We start from the raw sequence: 15,569 nt of genomic DNA on the forward strand, positions 1-15,569 counted from the left end.
CTAATCCTATGTAAGAAGAGAAGATTTTAAAGTTAAGCAGGCAATTTTTTGTCCAAAGGGAACAACTTCTTAATACTTTACTTAAGTTGGATGTGCTAATGAAAACACACACTTTTAAATAGTATCTGAGCAATTATTTTTAATCTAAAATACTGGTTACATGAGTATTGTGATACATTGGAAATATTTCAATGGGAAAGTGTTATATTTAGTAAAAATTAGCATTGTAAATATGTGCTTTTGAAATGTGTTATGTACGAAATACAGTGGGACCTCGGGTTTCAGATGTGATCCATTCTGCAAGACCGTTGGAGCTCTGAAATGTTCGGAAACCGAGGGATCCACAGCCCACAGCTGGGCCTCTGGATCTTGCCCTCAGCGGAAGCCTTGGGGCACGTGCAACTTCCCGGGCGAGTTCGAAAACTGAAGCATTTCCTTCTGGGTTTACTGCGTTCATAACCCAAAATGTTCCTCCATGGAGATATTCGAAAACCGAGGCACCACTGTATCTCTTTTGTTCCAGTTGAATGATAATTCTTGGATCCAATTTAACTTTGATTAGGAAATTTTTTTCCTAGGGTTATACTCAAATAGATCAGTGGAAAATGTAGTAAGACTATGATTGTTCCTTAATTTTTTATCCATTTCTTGCTTTACTGAAATAATTGGACAACAAGGAGGAAAAGTGTTGAGTTTGGAATCAAATTCTGTGGGGTAATGAAAATGGATAATGTTGAAAAACCCACCAAAAAAAAAAAAAATCAAAAATGTGCTTGCCTCTTTAACATAAGATGGAAAGGATTCACAGTGCCACTTAGAGAATGTTGCTCTCATGCTGTGTGATAAATATTTATTTTATTGGATAACACTATAAATTGTCACATCAAACCCAGTTAAATGTGTGGTCCAGATTGACTGGTTATTTGATAGGCCTGATTTACATACCTTTAAAAAAGCTTGTTGTTGTTAACCCTCACCTGAGGATATTTTTCCCTTGACTTTAGAGAGTGGAAGGGAGGGAGAGAGGCCGAGGGAGGGAGGGGAAGAGAGAGACACATGGATGTGAGAGAGACATGTGGATCATTGATGGGTTGTCTCCCCCACACACCACTGCAGGGATTGAACCCGCTACCCTTTGGTGCCCAGGCAGAGGCTCTAACCACATTGCCACACTGGCCAGGGAAAGCTTTGTATGTTTTTTTCATTAGAGTTAATCATACAATTAAGAGGAAGTTAGCAATGACTCAGCAGGTAAATATATACATATATATGTGTGTGTGTATATATGTATATATTTACTGTATGTATATATGTGTGTGTGTGTGTGTGTGTGTATATATATATATTCAGAAAGAATACAGCTGCAGAGCAGACCCACCAACAGATCTGTAGCACTCTAGAGAGGCACTCTCTCTCCAGGATGACAAATGCACTCCTTACTCTCTATGTCTTTATTGGGTGAAATCAAATTTCATAAAGCAGTAAAAAAAAGTTTATCCATAATTCAGATGGCAGGAATAATTTATAATAAACTTTTTAAAATTCTAAACTATTTTAAAGGTGGAATAAATGGTGATGGAAGGAGACTTGACTTGGGGTGGTGAACACAATACAATATACAGATTATATATTATTGAATTGTACACCTGAAACCTATGTAATTTTATTAACCACTGCCACCACAATAAATTTAAAAAAATTCAAAACTATTTTTATGAAACTGAAATGAATGACAAATCATTTTCAAGGATCTGTTTAATTAATGCTGATGCCATTGTATGTCAAATAGTTAGATTTCACTCTCTCTGATGTTCCTTCTCCATTTATGGAATTATGTACTTATAATTGATATTCAAAATAATGACCCTGAAATGTTATACAGTCCTTTCTAAATCGTTAAAGATTAAATTATATTGTATGACTATTTGAAGTCAACATATTGTATACAGATTCTTTAAAAATTTGTTACATATATACAATCTCTCTATGAAGAGCAACTCATTTTTCACTAATTAAGAATATTGGAACATCACTATGTAAGTGTAATGAACAGAATCTATTGCCTAGTAGAACATAGTATGTTAAATGTAACTTTAGTATATTTTTTCTGAAATAAAAAATCTTATTGGATTTTTATCTATAAAAGAGATAACTTATGATCTAACACTGAACATTTTTAAAAAGCAAACAAACAAATAAAAATAAGAGAGCTGTGATTCAACAGCAGTGCTAGCCATAAAGATGGATTAGGGGAGAATGCATTTTGATTTTTTTACAGATGCTTTCCAGTGAGTCAATTGTGAGCAAATTTTAAGTGATTTGGGCTCATTTTTCCTTACTCTCCACGCTTGAGCCTTCCCCAAGCTGTTGAGACCACTCACACAAAGAATTCAGCCTGCTCCAAACTCCAGAACTTGGGAATAGCCTTGAAAACTGGACAACCCATTTAACCATTAAAGCTTATGAGTACTCCACTGTGCTCAAGATAAAAGGCAAAAAATCCTTATCTTTGGTCTGTAGGTATTCACCTTAGTCATACCACAAATATTATTTATGGAGCTATAATGATCACTTCCCCCAAATCCTTAAAATAGTAATTTTTCTGATTATAAAAGTAGGATGTACTCTCATACATTGCTATTGGTAATGCAAAATTTTACAGCCACTTTGGAAAAGTTTGGCAGTTTCTTATAAAGTTAAATATTTTTTTCAATTTAACTCAACAGTCCTACTCCTAATACCTACTTGGGAAAAATGAAAACGTGTGTCCACACAAAGATCTATACATGACTATTTATAGAAACTTTATTTATGATAGCCAAAAAAAAATGGAAATAACTCAGATGTTCACCAACAGGTTAATGGATGAACACACTGAAGTAAATTCATATAATATTCAGCCATAAATAGGAACTCCTGATACAGACCACAACATGGATGAATCTCAAAAGCTTTATACTAAGTGAAAGAAGGCAGACACAGAAGTCTACAAACTGTGTAATGCCATTTATATGAGATTCTGGAAAACAAAAAATGGAAAGGTCAGATCAGATCCATTGTTTCAGAGCTGGGGGTATGAGTTGGAGATTGATCTAAAAGGGCTTGGAGCAACCTGGGGGGTGGAAATGTTCAGAAAGGTCATTGCAGCAGTGACTAGGTCAATACTCATCAAATTATATACCTAAAATGGGTGAATTTTACTTCCTGTAAACTATACCAATAAACTTCAGTTTAAAAAAAAGTGGAAGACATACTCAACGTAGAAATTGTGGAAATGTAGAAAGGCATAATGAATGTGAAATTCATCTTTAACCTCATCAGCCAGATTACTTTGTATTATTTTTTGTATTTTGTATTATTAATTATTTTGCAAGTTTATTCTGATACATCTCTCTGGATATTTTTCCATGCATATACTATAAGCCCACATGACTGCTTTTTTTTTAACTTAACATAATAATTCTTCCATATCATCCTTTTTTGGCATCACTTTTAATGACAGCCTTATCATTCCTTACTGTTTGATTCTTAGATGGTTTTGAGATTTTGCTCTTAAACAATGTTAATGAACATCTTTTTTCCTTAGTCTTCCCTCAATTATAAATGTGTGTCCCATGCCAAGAATCTGCCTTGCTACCCCTGAAAAAAACAACTGAACAATGATGCTTGGTTCCTAATTCCAGAACTCATCCTTATAGTAAAAAAATTCACATTTGTTTAGGGTCAATGTGTTTTTATTCAGTATAGGTATCTTTTCTGATGTATTACATTCATTTCTATTTGTTTTATATAAAATTTTTGTCTGGCTAATATGAAAACTAAAGGACAGAAACTAACATTTCCTTTATGCAGTTAATCTTTTGTTGAATGTAATGTTTTTCTTCTGCGGAGACTAAAACTCTTTTGGCCACTTACTTTCTAGATATTGTGACATCTGTATATGTTCAATTGAATTCTTTTTTATAGTACAACAGCCCCAAATACCTCAAAGCCCTCCATTTAAATGCTTACCTTGCTTCCAGTCTGGAATTGTCTTTTTTTCTACCTTAGAACATGTTCCAACCTACACATTCATGCATCCACCCACCCCTCTGCTTTCTGTCTGCAGAGCAACCATCCGTTTTCATTCCAGATTTGTTGAGCCATCATTTTGAACGATGTTGCAGCTGACAGTGTCATTCCTTATGCAGAACCTTCACTGTGAGCAAGACTTACCCTTGACTTGCTTGTGGCGCTGATGGTTTGTGTATCAATATTCACTTTCACTTATGTATGACCCAGTTGCCCAGCAACATGCTAAGTGAGACACTTCGAAGGAGCTGAGAAACAGGCTGTGGCCACAGGCAAAGGTTATTCCAAATGACCTCTGTGGCTGCTGGGCAGCTATTTGGTACATCTTGCTACTGCACTTTTATAGGGGGCATCTGTTGTGTCCGCAGTATCTAGCTCCCGAGGTCATTGCTGTTAACCCTGTAGCAGGAGGTTGGGTGTGTGCCTTTCAGGAGAGGGAAATTACGTAGCAGAGACAGAAAGAGAGCAGCTAAACACCTTTCACCAGACTCACAGAAGAGAAATCTGAGGGTAGAGCAAAGGTGGGACAAAGGGCCTTAAGGGGACCTCAGGAGGACAGAGTGAACAGGTGAGGACAGTGGTGGTAGATGCCTGTCAGTTACTAAGTGACTAATCTGCCCTGATGATACAGTGTCAAGGGTATTGTGAGAGCCAAATACAAGTTTACCCAACACTTCAGCTAGCTGATGTGTCTGAAAGAGAATATATAATTGACTTGGGCAGTGTGAGTGATACTTTCTAGTGCAGGAGCCTAGTTTTTATTTGGACTTTTAATAACTTCATGTTATTTTGTTTGTTTGATTCTGAAAATTTATAAAATACAGAGAATAAAGAAGGAAACTTGAATCATCTATAACCCCACCACTCAAAGATAACTATTACTAATATTTTCAAATATTTTTTCATATATATGTGTGTGTATATATATATATATATCTGTATGTATGTGTGTGTGTGTGTATATAATGTTTTACAATTACCAAACCATTATGCATATTTGCAGTTTTGAATCTGCCCTTTTCAAATAACATTCTATAGTGAGATATTCTTTATGTTGCTAATTTTATCAAAGATATAATCTCAGTGGCAGCATGATATTTCTTTCTATGCATATGACAACATATATTAAATAACTCACCTACTGTTGGACACTTAAGTTATGTTTTCAATAATATAAACACTGTTCTGTGTATCTATGTCGTATACATCTGTTTGTGCATAGCTAAGTATTTCCCTAATAAATTCCAGGATGAAAAACGGGGACTGTTTAAACATATTGGCATGTGAACCTGCAGATAGATGATCTTAGGTTACCCTGTACTAATAGTGAATCCTGCCCATTTCAACATAACTTAGCCAACATCCCCTATTACTTTTTAAAAGGGACAAAAGTATGTTTGCTTTGTTTTACATGAGAGAATTCTTTTAACAAGACAGAAACTAAAAGTTCAAGCCACAATTTTAGTTCCAATAAGTTGTGAAAGTCTAGAGACTATAAGCCCTTAAATAAACTATTAGCTGTACTGCTTTTTTGTTACTCAGAACTGTGTATAAATTGAGTTAGTTTGAAAAGCATCTACAATGTTAAACCTTCACTTCAGAAAAAGAGATTGTGATAAAACATTGAAAAAGCTTACTTTAATTTAAAAATTAGGCCTCCATTTGTCATATTTCAAACTTCTAACAGTGTTTTCTACTTTTATAGGAGGTGTGTGTGTAGTTTCCTGGTATAATTTTAAAATAGCTCTCCATGACATACTCACAATTGATTAATTTTTAATTTCTTCCTTTCCCTCCATACTTAAGCTTACATCTGTATATTCAGTAAGAACAAAAGTTCTATTTTCAAATGATTGACTACTTTAATCATTTTAATTCACATTACTAATAGCATTGCAGAGTTAAACAAAAGCCGTGGTTGAAATTATGTTAAATTGCACTGTGTCACCTTCATAATTATCAGAATTTGGTAGTTAGGAAATTTGCAGCAAGGTGCTTCCATCAACCAGGTAAACCCCCAAATTATGGGGCTGGCACGGATCTTAGAATATCAGCAAATCCTATCCTTTTACTTGGCAGTTGAAGAAATGGAAGCTGGGATTGGTGCAGGCACATTTCTTGGTCACTCAGCTGGACAGTGACCCTTTCCTTTACTCTGCCTTGTGCCACTCGGGCCACACTGACAACTGAAACACTTAGTTCTCTAGTCTCAACCCATAGCCTCCGTCTCTCCTAAGAAGTACGTAGAAGAATTAAGTTCCTGCCGGTTCCCTGATTATCCTTCCTAACTCCAACTTCATTCAATTTGTGGTGTGAACTAATAAATTGATAAGCTACGTAAATCAGCTGCCTTTCAAGAACCTAGAATAGGACCAGTCATTTTGTGACACAGAAGCTGTGTGTTGTCTCAGATCCAAGTGAGCATAACTTTGCCGTTAGCAGGCTGGTCTCAAAAATAAATACCCGTGGAAGAAATATGATGACATAGGACCACAACATGACTCATGTAAAGTGTTCTTATGCTTGTTTGTTTTTCTTACCAGGTATCTGTATGCCCTTGGACAGAAGGTTTGGAAAAGATGGAAAAAGCGTTACTTTGTTCTTGTTCAGGTTAGTAAAATGTTTTTCTGTTACTTAATCACTCTAAGAGGGTAGTTCTCAAACTTGTCTTTTTGTGAGTTATATCTACCAATATTCACTGTATTAGAAATTAAATTTGAAAAAAATGTTTAATATTTAATTCATTTTAAAATAAAAGTAAGTTCATTACATGATAACACAAATTACATTTTAATATACAACTGTTTTTTGAACCAAACTATTTAGTGAAATGAGTAGCATTCTTTTACACTTTTGTACATCTCCTTAGTGTCTGGTTTAATAGAAAGCAGCTGTATTTTTATATCAGCTCCAACATTCAGTCTGTTGAATATAAGGTCACATTTAGCTTCTGGAAGACTCCACTGTACACTCATGAGAGAATAATTGTGAAAAAGGCAGAGGATGTCTGAATATTATAAAAATAGTTTTGACCTCACAGATCCCCTGAAAAGATCTTGAAGATCTTCAGGATTACAAGATGATAGCATGAGTACTAATGTATCATTCTGATATTTTAAAGATAAACATAATACATAAAAGCACTAATTTTTATACAAATACTCCATATATATATCTCACTTATTCACATAATTGTGTCTTTAAATCACCTTGACTGGTAGATCTGTTTGTACCACATGGGATTCTGAGTGTGGACAGTGGCTGGAATACACGGTTTGGCTGACTCTTGTGTGGATTTCCTTTTTTTCTTTTTGAATCATGGATAACATGTGCTCGTAGAATATTCTCAGTAAGTTAAATTTACATTAAAGAATAACTTTATAAATAGTAGTCATTTTGTTCTTTGATAAACCAAGCTACTTTATTCCCAGTGGGGAACACATGGAAAGGCTCATTCTTGGAATTCTTAACAGAAAACATTCTGTAAAGTCTCATTGATCCCTGCCCATGCATCATGCAAGAGTAAATGGCGAAAATCAGAATTATATGGTGAAACGCCAAGGAGGAAAACTGTCATTTGCTATTTTCTAGAAATATGTCCATCTATGAATTAATTGCTGAATAAATCATGTGCCATAATGGCATGGAAATTTCATGAAAAGTATAAAAATTTAGTCAAAAATAGTTGTATCTACACGGCAAACAGCCAGTCTTTCCTTTTTTCATGGCTAAAATGTAGATGTTTCTTATGTGATTAGAACCAGTATTTGATAAGCTAATTTAATCAAAGATATACACACACGTGCACACACATGGGCAGTCTTTTGATATAAAGCCCAAGCATTTGCTTCAAGTAAGGGCCCTGTTTGAAGTTCTTGGCGATCTTTCCTCCAAAACCACACTCGTAAGTCTTCTTTGGTGCATAAGTTTAATTTCTTTACATTGGCACAAAAACTGAAGTGCATTTACCAAGCAGTTTGAGTGAGATCTTTCTAGACATTTGTATTTTATTCCCATCTATAGGTGTCTTGCTCACATCTACCTTGACAAGTTTGTGTTGGTGACTTGTCTTTATCAAGTCTTTCTAAAGCATTCAACTGATTTTTCATAGAAACAGCAGCTTCTTTTTCATAGTGATATTTCATATGTTTATATAGAAACTTAATTCCATAATTTCAATACTTTATGTTACTGGCATAAACAGGCCCAGCTGACTCTTAATAAGCATAGTTTTACAAGTAACTCATTATTTTTTTTTTCCTTTTTTATGTAAGTCTTAATTTTTTAAGAGCAGCTTTAGGTTCAAAATTGAGAGAAAGGTACAGAGATTTCCCATATATCTCCTGCCCCCACACATGCATAGTCTCCCCTATTATCAACATCGCTTGATACATTCATTACCAAGGGTGAACTGACATGGACACATCATAATTATCCTAAGTCAATAGTTTACATTACGGTTTACCCTTGGTGTTGTGCATTATATATATTTATATAAATGTATAATGACATGTATCCATCATTATAAAATATCATACAGAGTATTTTCACGGCTCTAAAAATCTGTGCTCTACCTCCCCTTCCCGGGCAACCACTGGTCTTTTTTATTGTCTCCATAGTTTGCCTTTTCCAGAATATCATATTGTTGGAATCATAAAGTATGTAGCCTTTTCAGATTAGATTATTTCCCTTAGTAGTATGCATTTAAGGTTTTTCCAGGGCTTGAAAGCTCATTTTTTTTAAAGTACTGAATAATATTCCATTGGTTGAATCACAGTTTATTTATTCACCTACTGAAAGACATCTTGGTTGTTTCCAAGTTTGGGAAATTATGAATAAAGTTGCTTTAAACATACACATGCAGATTTTTGTGTGTACATAAGTTTTCAACTCCTTTGGGTAAATACCAAGGAGCTCAATTGCTGCATTGTATTTATAGTGTTGTAAGAATGAATTGGAGAGTATTTATTGGAGCTTAGTTAAGGGACAGCAGGCTAAAAGAGTTTCTAATATACTGATTGTTTTAATAGGAAAATTAGACTTTATTAGATCAGTCCTGATAGGTCAAATGTTCACCTTATGCTTTTGGCCAGGTAAAGTTCTAGGTAATTATTTACTCCTTACCTCATTTTCTAGCATATGATCCTAAGAATCAAAAGTTTCAGGACAAACTACTATACTATGATTGTCACTCCCTAAGAGGGTGTAGAAATAAAAGAATTAGAATACTTTGAGATCATTAATTGGTATGTCATTGAGACCATTAACAGTATCTTTGGGGAGCTAGAAAGTTCTCCCAGTAACAAAAATACGTTTAACATTTTAAAGGCAAAATTCAGTTCAAACCAAATAGGTAAACCCATATACTCCATAATTAAAATTTAGAAAAAAATCACCAAACTCTATTGTATTCAGATTTATTCTAGCCGAGGTATCCTCTTAGAATTTGAAGTCATATTTCAGCATTATATCTTTATACAAAAACAGGTACATCCATGCACTCGCACAGAGAACCCCATATCCAAATGTATTACAATACAATGGCCTGTACTCTGGCATCTTTTTGAAATTTTAAATACAATATAGTCTTCCTTTCAATTCCAAAAGTATTGGGAAGACAAACTGAATGCACACATTTCAAATTCAAGATGGATATGTATGGAGTTTCAATGAAGAATGACCCACTGGGAAGAAACGGGTGGCTTTTATTTGTATTTTTAAAGACGGCTCTCATTCTACCAGCACACAGCTTGTAGGTCCATACCTGTGGGCTGCATTATTGAAAGGTGAAGGAGTCCTTTTTTCTAGGAAGGACAGTATACCCCTGCTGTGTCTGCTGCTGTCATCAGCAGAATGGTGCTCTGGTGATAATGTGAATCTCATCACCACTTGTGAGTGTGTATTATATGAGTGATATAGCTAGAGATCCACCATCAACCTAAGAATTTGTATCATAAAAATTGATTGAGAGGTTTGACCAGCTGTAAAATCATTGCTCAAAGTGAACACTCGAGGAGCTGCTGACGTGAAAAGACTTTTCAAAGACTCTCACTAAACATTTAAATTAGATTTAAAATCGGAAAGTAAATTACTTATTAATGTGGAGCGTTTATTTAGCTTCTGAGAAAGATTAGTTTTGGTCCCATTTCGATTCTGAAGCCAGTAGAGTTTACAGTATTAAGTAGATTTTCATGTTTTTTAAGAGGCTGCATTTTTAAAATTGAGGTAAATTTGGGTTGATGCCAAATTGAAAGAAAACTAACTTTGAAGTATATATTTGAAATCTTACCAAAATTAAACTTATATACTGTATGTTTCTTATTTCTTATTTGTGCTTATTCAGTATTTTAGTATTAGATTTGGAGGATATCATGGTATAAAGTACTTATGACACTAATAAATTTTAGTTCATTAGTTCACTTTAATACAGTCATTTTATAGCTTTAAAATTCTCTTTGTATTTATGATTTAACCAAACTGAATTATTTCACATTTCTGTATTGTTTTAAGGCCTAATCAAATAACTGTATGCCCCCAGGTATTGCATATTTTGTGGTAAATCAAAAATTTCTGAAGCACTCATCTATTAATACAGTAATTGCTATATTTAATATAATATTGCATAAGCAATTGTAGCAGACATTTATGTAAGGCACTTTCAACACATCTTATTTACTCCTCAGAAAAAGGTATTTTTGAGGGTAGGTATTATTATCCTCAGATAACAATAAAATTGATATACAAAGGGGTTTTATAATTTATCCGAAGTTAGTATGTGGTTAAGCAATCAATCCAGTCTTGTCAGACCTTAAAGCTCAAGCTCTCATTTCCTCTGTCATGATGCCATGATTAAACTGATGCACACAGCTACAGCCGATCTGAAGACAAACAGATATATGAATAATCACTGTGGATCATTAGTTTCATGAGGTGCAAAACAGTGTTACTATTACCGGAGAATTAAATTCCCCTGTCATTAGTGGGAATGAGGTTCTTGTGATATCTTCAGAAAATGAATTTTCTGAGATTCGCACAGGAGGATGGGATGTGGAAGAAGGCTTTATTTGCATGAAGTTACATTTCTTGGGTTTCAAAATCCCCTGCCTCTTAAGCCAGTCCTGGAAAAGATGGAGTTGCGGTTCCAGCAGAGCTAGAAACAAGGCCAACGTCCAGAGCTTCCATTCCATGTTGCAGCCAGGTGTAGTTCAGGATCCAAGCTGATTGAAGTCCATTAGTCCGTGTGTGGAGTCCAGTATGGCTGTGCACCATGTGAGCACAGGGGAGTGCGCCCCCTGCAACAGGTGTCCCAAGAGGGCCAGGCTCATATGCATACATGCAGGTTTCTCACACTTGCAGTGGCCATGCCCATCCTGACCAATTACCTGTTCCCAGGTATGACTGGCAGACAGGTGGGCACCTTCCCACATCACTCAGACCTTTACTGGGCATGTGTCTAAACTGCCTTTGTCAGTCTCTCCCCCCATCAATCAGCAGGGAATAGGCTTGGAGAATGTTAAATGTAGCTTTTTGGCAAAGCTGTATCAATGGCATGCCTATATCTAGTTTTCCCTTCCCTCCTTTCCTGTTAAATAATCACCAGGTTATTACAACAACATCATTACTACCTTAAAAAAATGGCCAGTGACTGATGGCGTAAAAAGTCCCGTGCCTCATGAAGGCCACTTACTGTGTGACATCACTAGAAACTGAAGTAGGCATCAGTTGTTTTGGCCCTGTATCAAAGTGTTCACTGCTTCTTGCTGACGTGTCAGAATCATGACTTGAAGTTGCTGCAAACAACAGCAGGCTATCAAGACGTAATGTTAATTACATATCAGCTGAGTTGGCACAGGATGTAAACAGTCAGCCATGCCACTGAGTGATCTGGACCTGCTGCAAACATGAGAAGCACTCTTACTGAGACGCCATCAAAATCTGCTTTAAACTTAAAGGAGTGACTGCTGCAGCCTATTGCTACCTGAAACACTCAGCACACATGGAGATCCACCACAGCAGGCTGCTGTCACCTATTTGAGAACACCACTGCTGCACGAAATCATATGGTCTAGGTTGAGTCTTGGGGCATTAGCTGAGGTTGGCTTATGGTAAAGGGAAATGAACAGATGTATTGCTGCGTGATCAAGAAAGTCATGGGATAGTGGCTCTCTAGCTTTATCTTTAAATAGATTTATAATTGACAAACCCAGGACATGCTCATTGTAGGATAAAATTAAACCATACAGAAGTATTTATGGTAGAAAATGGAAGGCCCCATCAGTACCCCTATCAGCTTTGCCACCTTATTCCAGTCCCCTTCCTAGAAGTAGCCACATAAACCATTGCTAGTAGAGTGGCCTTCTAAACGTTTATCCTTAATGTATTCATTTCATATATATTTCTTCTGTGAATGGGTTTGCTCCCCTTTAAAAGTATATCACAGACAAGTTGTCATGTCAATATATAAAAATTCACTTTATTATTTTAAATGGATAATTGGATTTCATAGTATAGTTTAACATAATTTATGTAATGGTTCCCTTCTTTTCACATTTAAGTTCCCTTTTTGAAAATAAACAATGCTCAATTTAAGAGCATTTTTATGACTCAAAAGAAACCAAATGCCCTTTGTAGTCAATCTCCATTTTCCCCTTCTCCAGCTCCAGGCAACCACAAATATACATTTTTTCTCTATAGATTTGCCTATTCTGAACATTCCATGTAAATGAGACCATATGATATGTGATATGTTTTTTTTTCCACTTTAACATATTTCCAAGGTTGATCCATGTTGTAGCATGTGTAAGCACTTTATTCCTTTTTTTGATAAAATAATATTCCATTGTATGAATATGCCACATTTTGTTTATTCATTTATCAGTTGGTGGACATTTGGGTTGTTTCTACATTTTGGCTTCTATGAATAATGTTGCTATGAGCATTTGTCTACAAATTTGTGAATGGCCATATGATGGTTGTGCCACTCAATGAATATACTAAAAACTATAGATTTGTGCACTTTAAATGGGTGAATTGTATGGCATTGGAATCATACCTCAATAAAGCTGTTACCAGAAAATACTACACTGACACACATATTTGTGGATAAAACATTTACACACACACACACACACACACACACACACATAGACTGATGGCTGGGCCATGGGAGGTCCAGTTGGGAAAGATGGTGACTTTGAGGCATAGACAAGAAGCCTGATTCTTGAGCTTTCTCTGAGAAGCCCTCCTGGGCAGGTGAAAACACAACCAATAATGACTAATTAGATAGCTAACCATTGCTGAGAGCGTCTGTGAACTAGGCACTAAAAAAAAAAAGTAAATATATTTAAAGAATGCTAGGATATAGATATATATAGAGAGAGATATAATACTTATATATTAAACTTTGTGTGTATCTGGGAGTATAGCTCTGGAAATGAAATCACAAGGCCAAAGGGCATGGATATCTATAATATGAAGCAAGAGTATAAGGCTTTAGATGACTCATCAGTGCTTAAATATTCAGCAAAACTTTCGTTGTTTTTTCACTTAAGTCATTTTTTTAAACTATATTTTTATTGATTTCAAAGAGGAAGGGAGAGGGGGAGAGAGAGAGAGAAACATCAATGAGAGAGTTATTGATCGGCTTCCCCCTGCACGTCCCCTGCTGAGGATGGATTGAGCCCACAGCCCGGGCATGTGCCCTGACCAGGTATTGAACCACCATCACCTGGATTATAGGTCAATGCTCAACCACTGAGCCATGCTGTCTTAAGTCGTTTTTTATAATTAGTCAGTAGTCACTATCTGTCCAGTTGCATTTGTTTGTTTATCTTTTAAAATGCAGATCTCTAATATGCAAGAAAATTGAAAATCTGCTTGTGGGGCTATTTGGGGGAAAAATAGCAAAGGAAAACAACTTTTTCTTATTTCAGGTTTCATTTTTAAGATAACTTTTGCTTTGTGATAATTGGGTTTTCCATACGGGGAAAAAAGATAATGGCCCTATTTATTTATAAAATTTATTCTTGAACATTAACAAACTGAATGCATCTGCTCTTCAAAATCCTTCTAAAATATAATTAAAATTGTCACTTACCTATACCTCAAGCGTTAAAATTATAAAAGAGAGAAGGTGGAGTGAGAATTGGGCTGGATTTGGTAAGAAGAACCTTATGTGAATCAGTCAGTGACCCCAATACAAAAATTATTCTCTTTTACCTATACATACCCTGTGCTCTCTTAAAACTTATGTTATTTTCATGTTTAGATTCCAGGAAAGTGTCTGACTCCTATTTTATAGCTCATACTTACATGAAAGAGCAAAGGGCCTATGCATGAGAATTGTACAATATTGTGAAGTTCGAATTAAATTTTAGTGAGCCTGGTTTTTTTTGAAAATTGTTTTGCAAGACTCCATTTTAAAATGCTATGTTTGTATACATTCATACATGTCTTCACATATACATACATAGTGTGCCTACCACATAGTAAAGCTTAAGTAAATATCTGTTAAATAAATGAGTATCATCTTTAATTTGGGTTATTCCTCAAATCTCCCTTTGGAACATAATTTGACATATTTCTCATACTTGAACCAAAACCTAGATATTGTCTTTGATACCTCTTTTTTCATTATTCCCACATCAATCAGAAAACACTGTTTGTAGCATAGAAATGTACACTTGAAGCATATATGATCCTATTAACCAATGTCACCCCAATAAATTTAGCTTAAATTATGGCTACCTACAAGGCATGAATGAGGGGATACCAGACAGGGTGTTTCATCCAAAAATACCTGCTCAGCCAGCTATTAGTCCAACATTATTGAGCTTAACTTTATCTCTTGAAAGCTACCACAATTGTTTTAAAACACATCTTTCAAAAAGTAGAAAGAAAGTTACTGAGGAGGACAGGGACACACATAGAATACAGTAAGTTCAGTTCAAACTAAAACTTGGTGAGGCTACTGTGAGGCTTTAAGAAAGATTTTGGTGTAAGATTCTTCTGATGGGAGGCCAGTAGCATCTACTTTTAATGCCAGGGACAATACATTAGCATCTTCACATTTCACATTTCTCTTTATTTATTCCTGTGTTATCAGTGTACCAAGCTTTAAGGGTAAGTCACAAAGTTATCTCTCACTTTGCCCATTGTTTGTTTGAGTTGCAGTTGGAAATAGATTTCAGATTAAGATTTACTTTGTGCCTGTGTTTAAAATTACTTCTTTGATCTGAGTCATACTCGATTTTGGGCCATCAGTGGTTTATAGGCAAACTTCTTACTTATATCTCTGGGTGCTTTGTTTTAACAACTACTTCGGGCATTTATAATGAGATAATTAAACTTTTAAACAAGAGATTATGAAAATGTATTCAATATATGGGGAAATATCTATGCCTTGGCTTATAAACTATACACAGTGAAGAGACTTTATCTTCTCTCAAAGTTCTTAGAACTATTTATAAACATAGTGATACTATAAGCTTATAACATAA

The 15,569-nt window shown here is 35.3% G+C and overlaps 1 protein-coding gene across 1 annotated transcript in view; it reads left to right on the forward strand.

The window, feature by feature from the left end:
* Nucleotides 1–15,569, forward strand: part of CADPS2 (calcium dependent secretion activator 2) — a 539,314-nt gene that overhangs the window by 338,693 nt on the left and 185,052 nt on the right. The window contains exon 9 of the mRNA XM_016213343.2: nt 6,615–6,681. Coding sequence (XP_016068829.2) covers nt 6,615–6,681 — 67 coding nt within the window. The remainder of the gene's footprint in view (nt 1–6,614; nt 6,682–15,569) is intronic.

The sequence above is a fragment of the Miniopterus natalensis genome, chromosome 10, assembly GCF_054644295.1.
Source record: "Miniopterus natalensis isolate mMinNat1 chromosome 10, mMinNat1.hap1, whole genome shotgun sequence".
NCBI lineage: Eukaryota > Metazoa > Chordata > Mammalia > Chiroptera > Miniopteridae > Miniopterus > Miniopterus natalensis.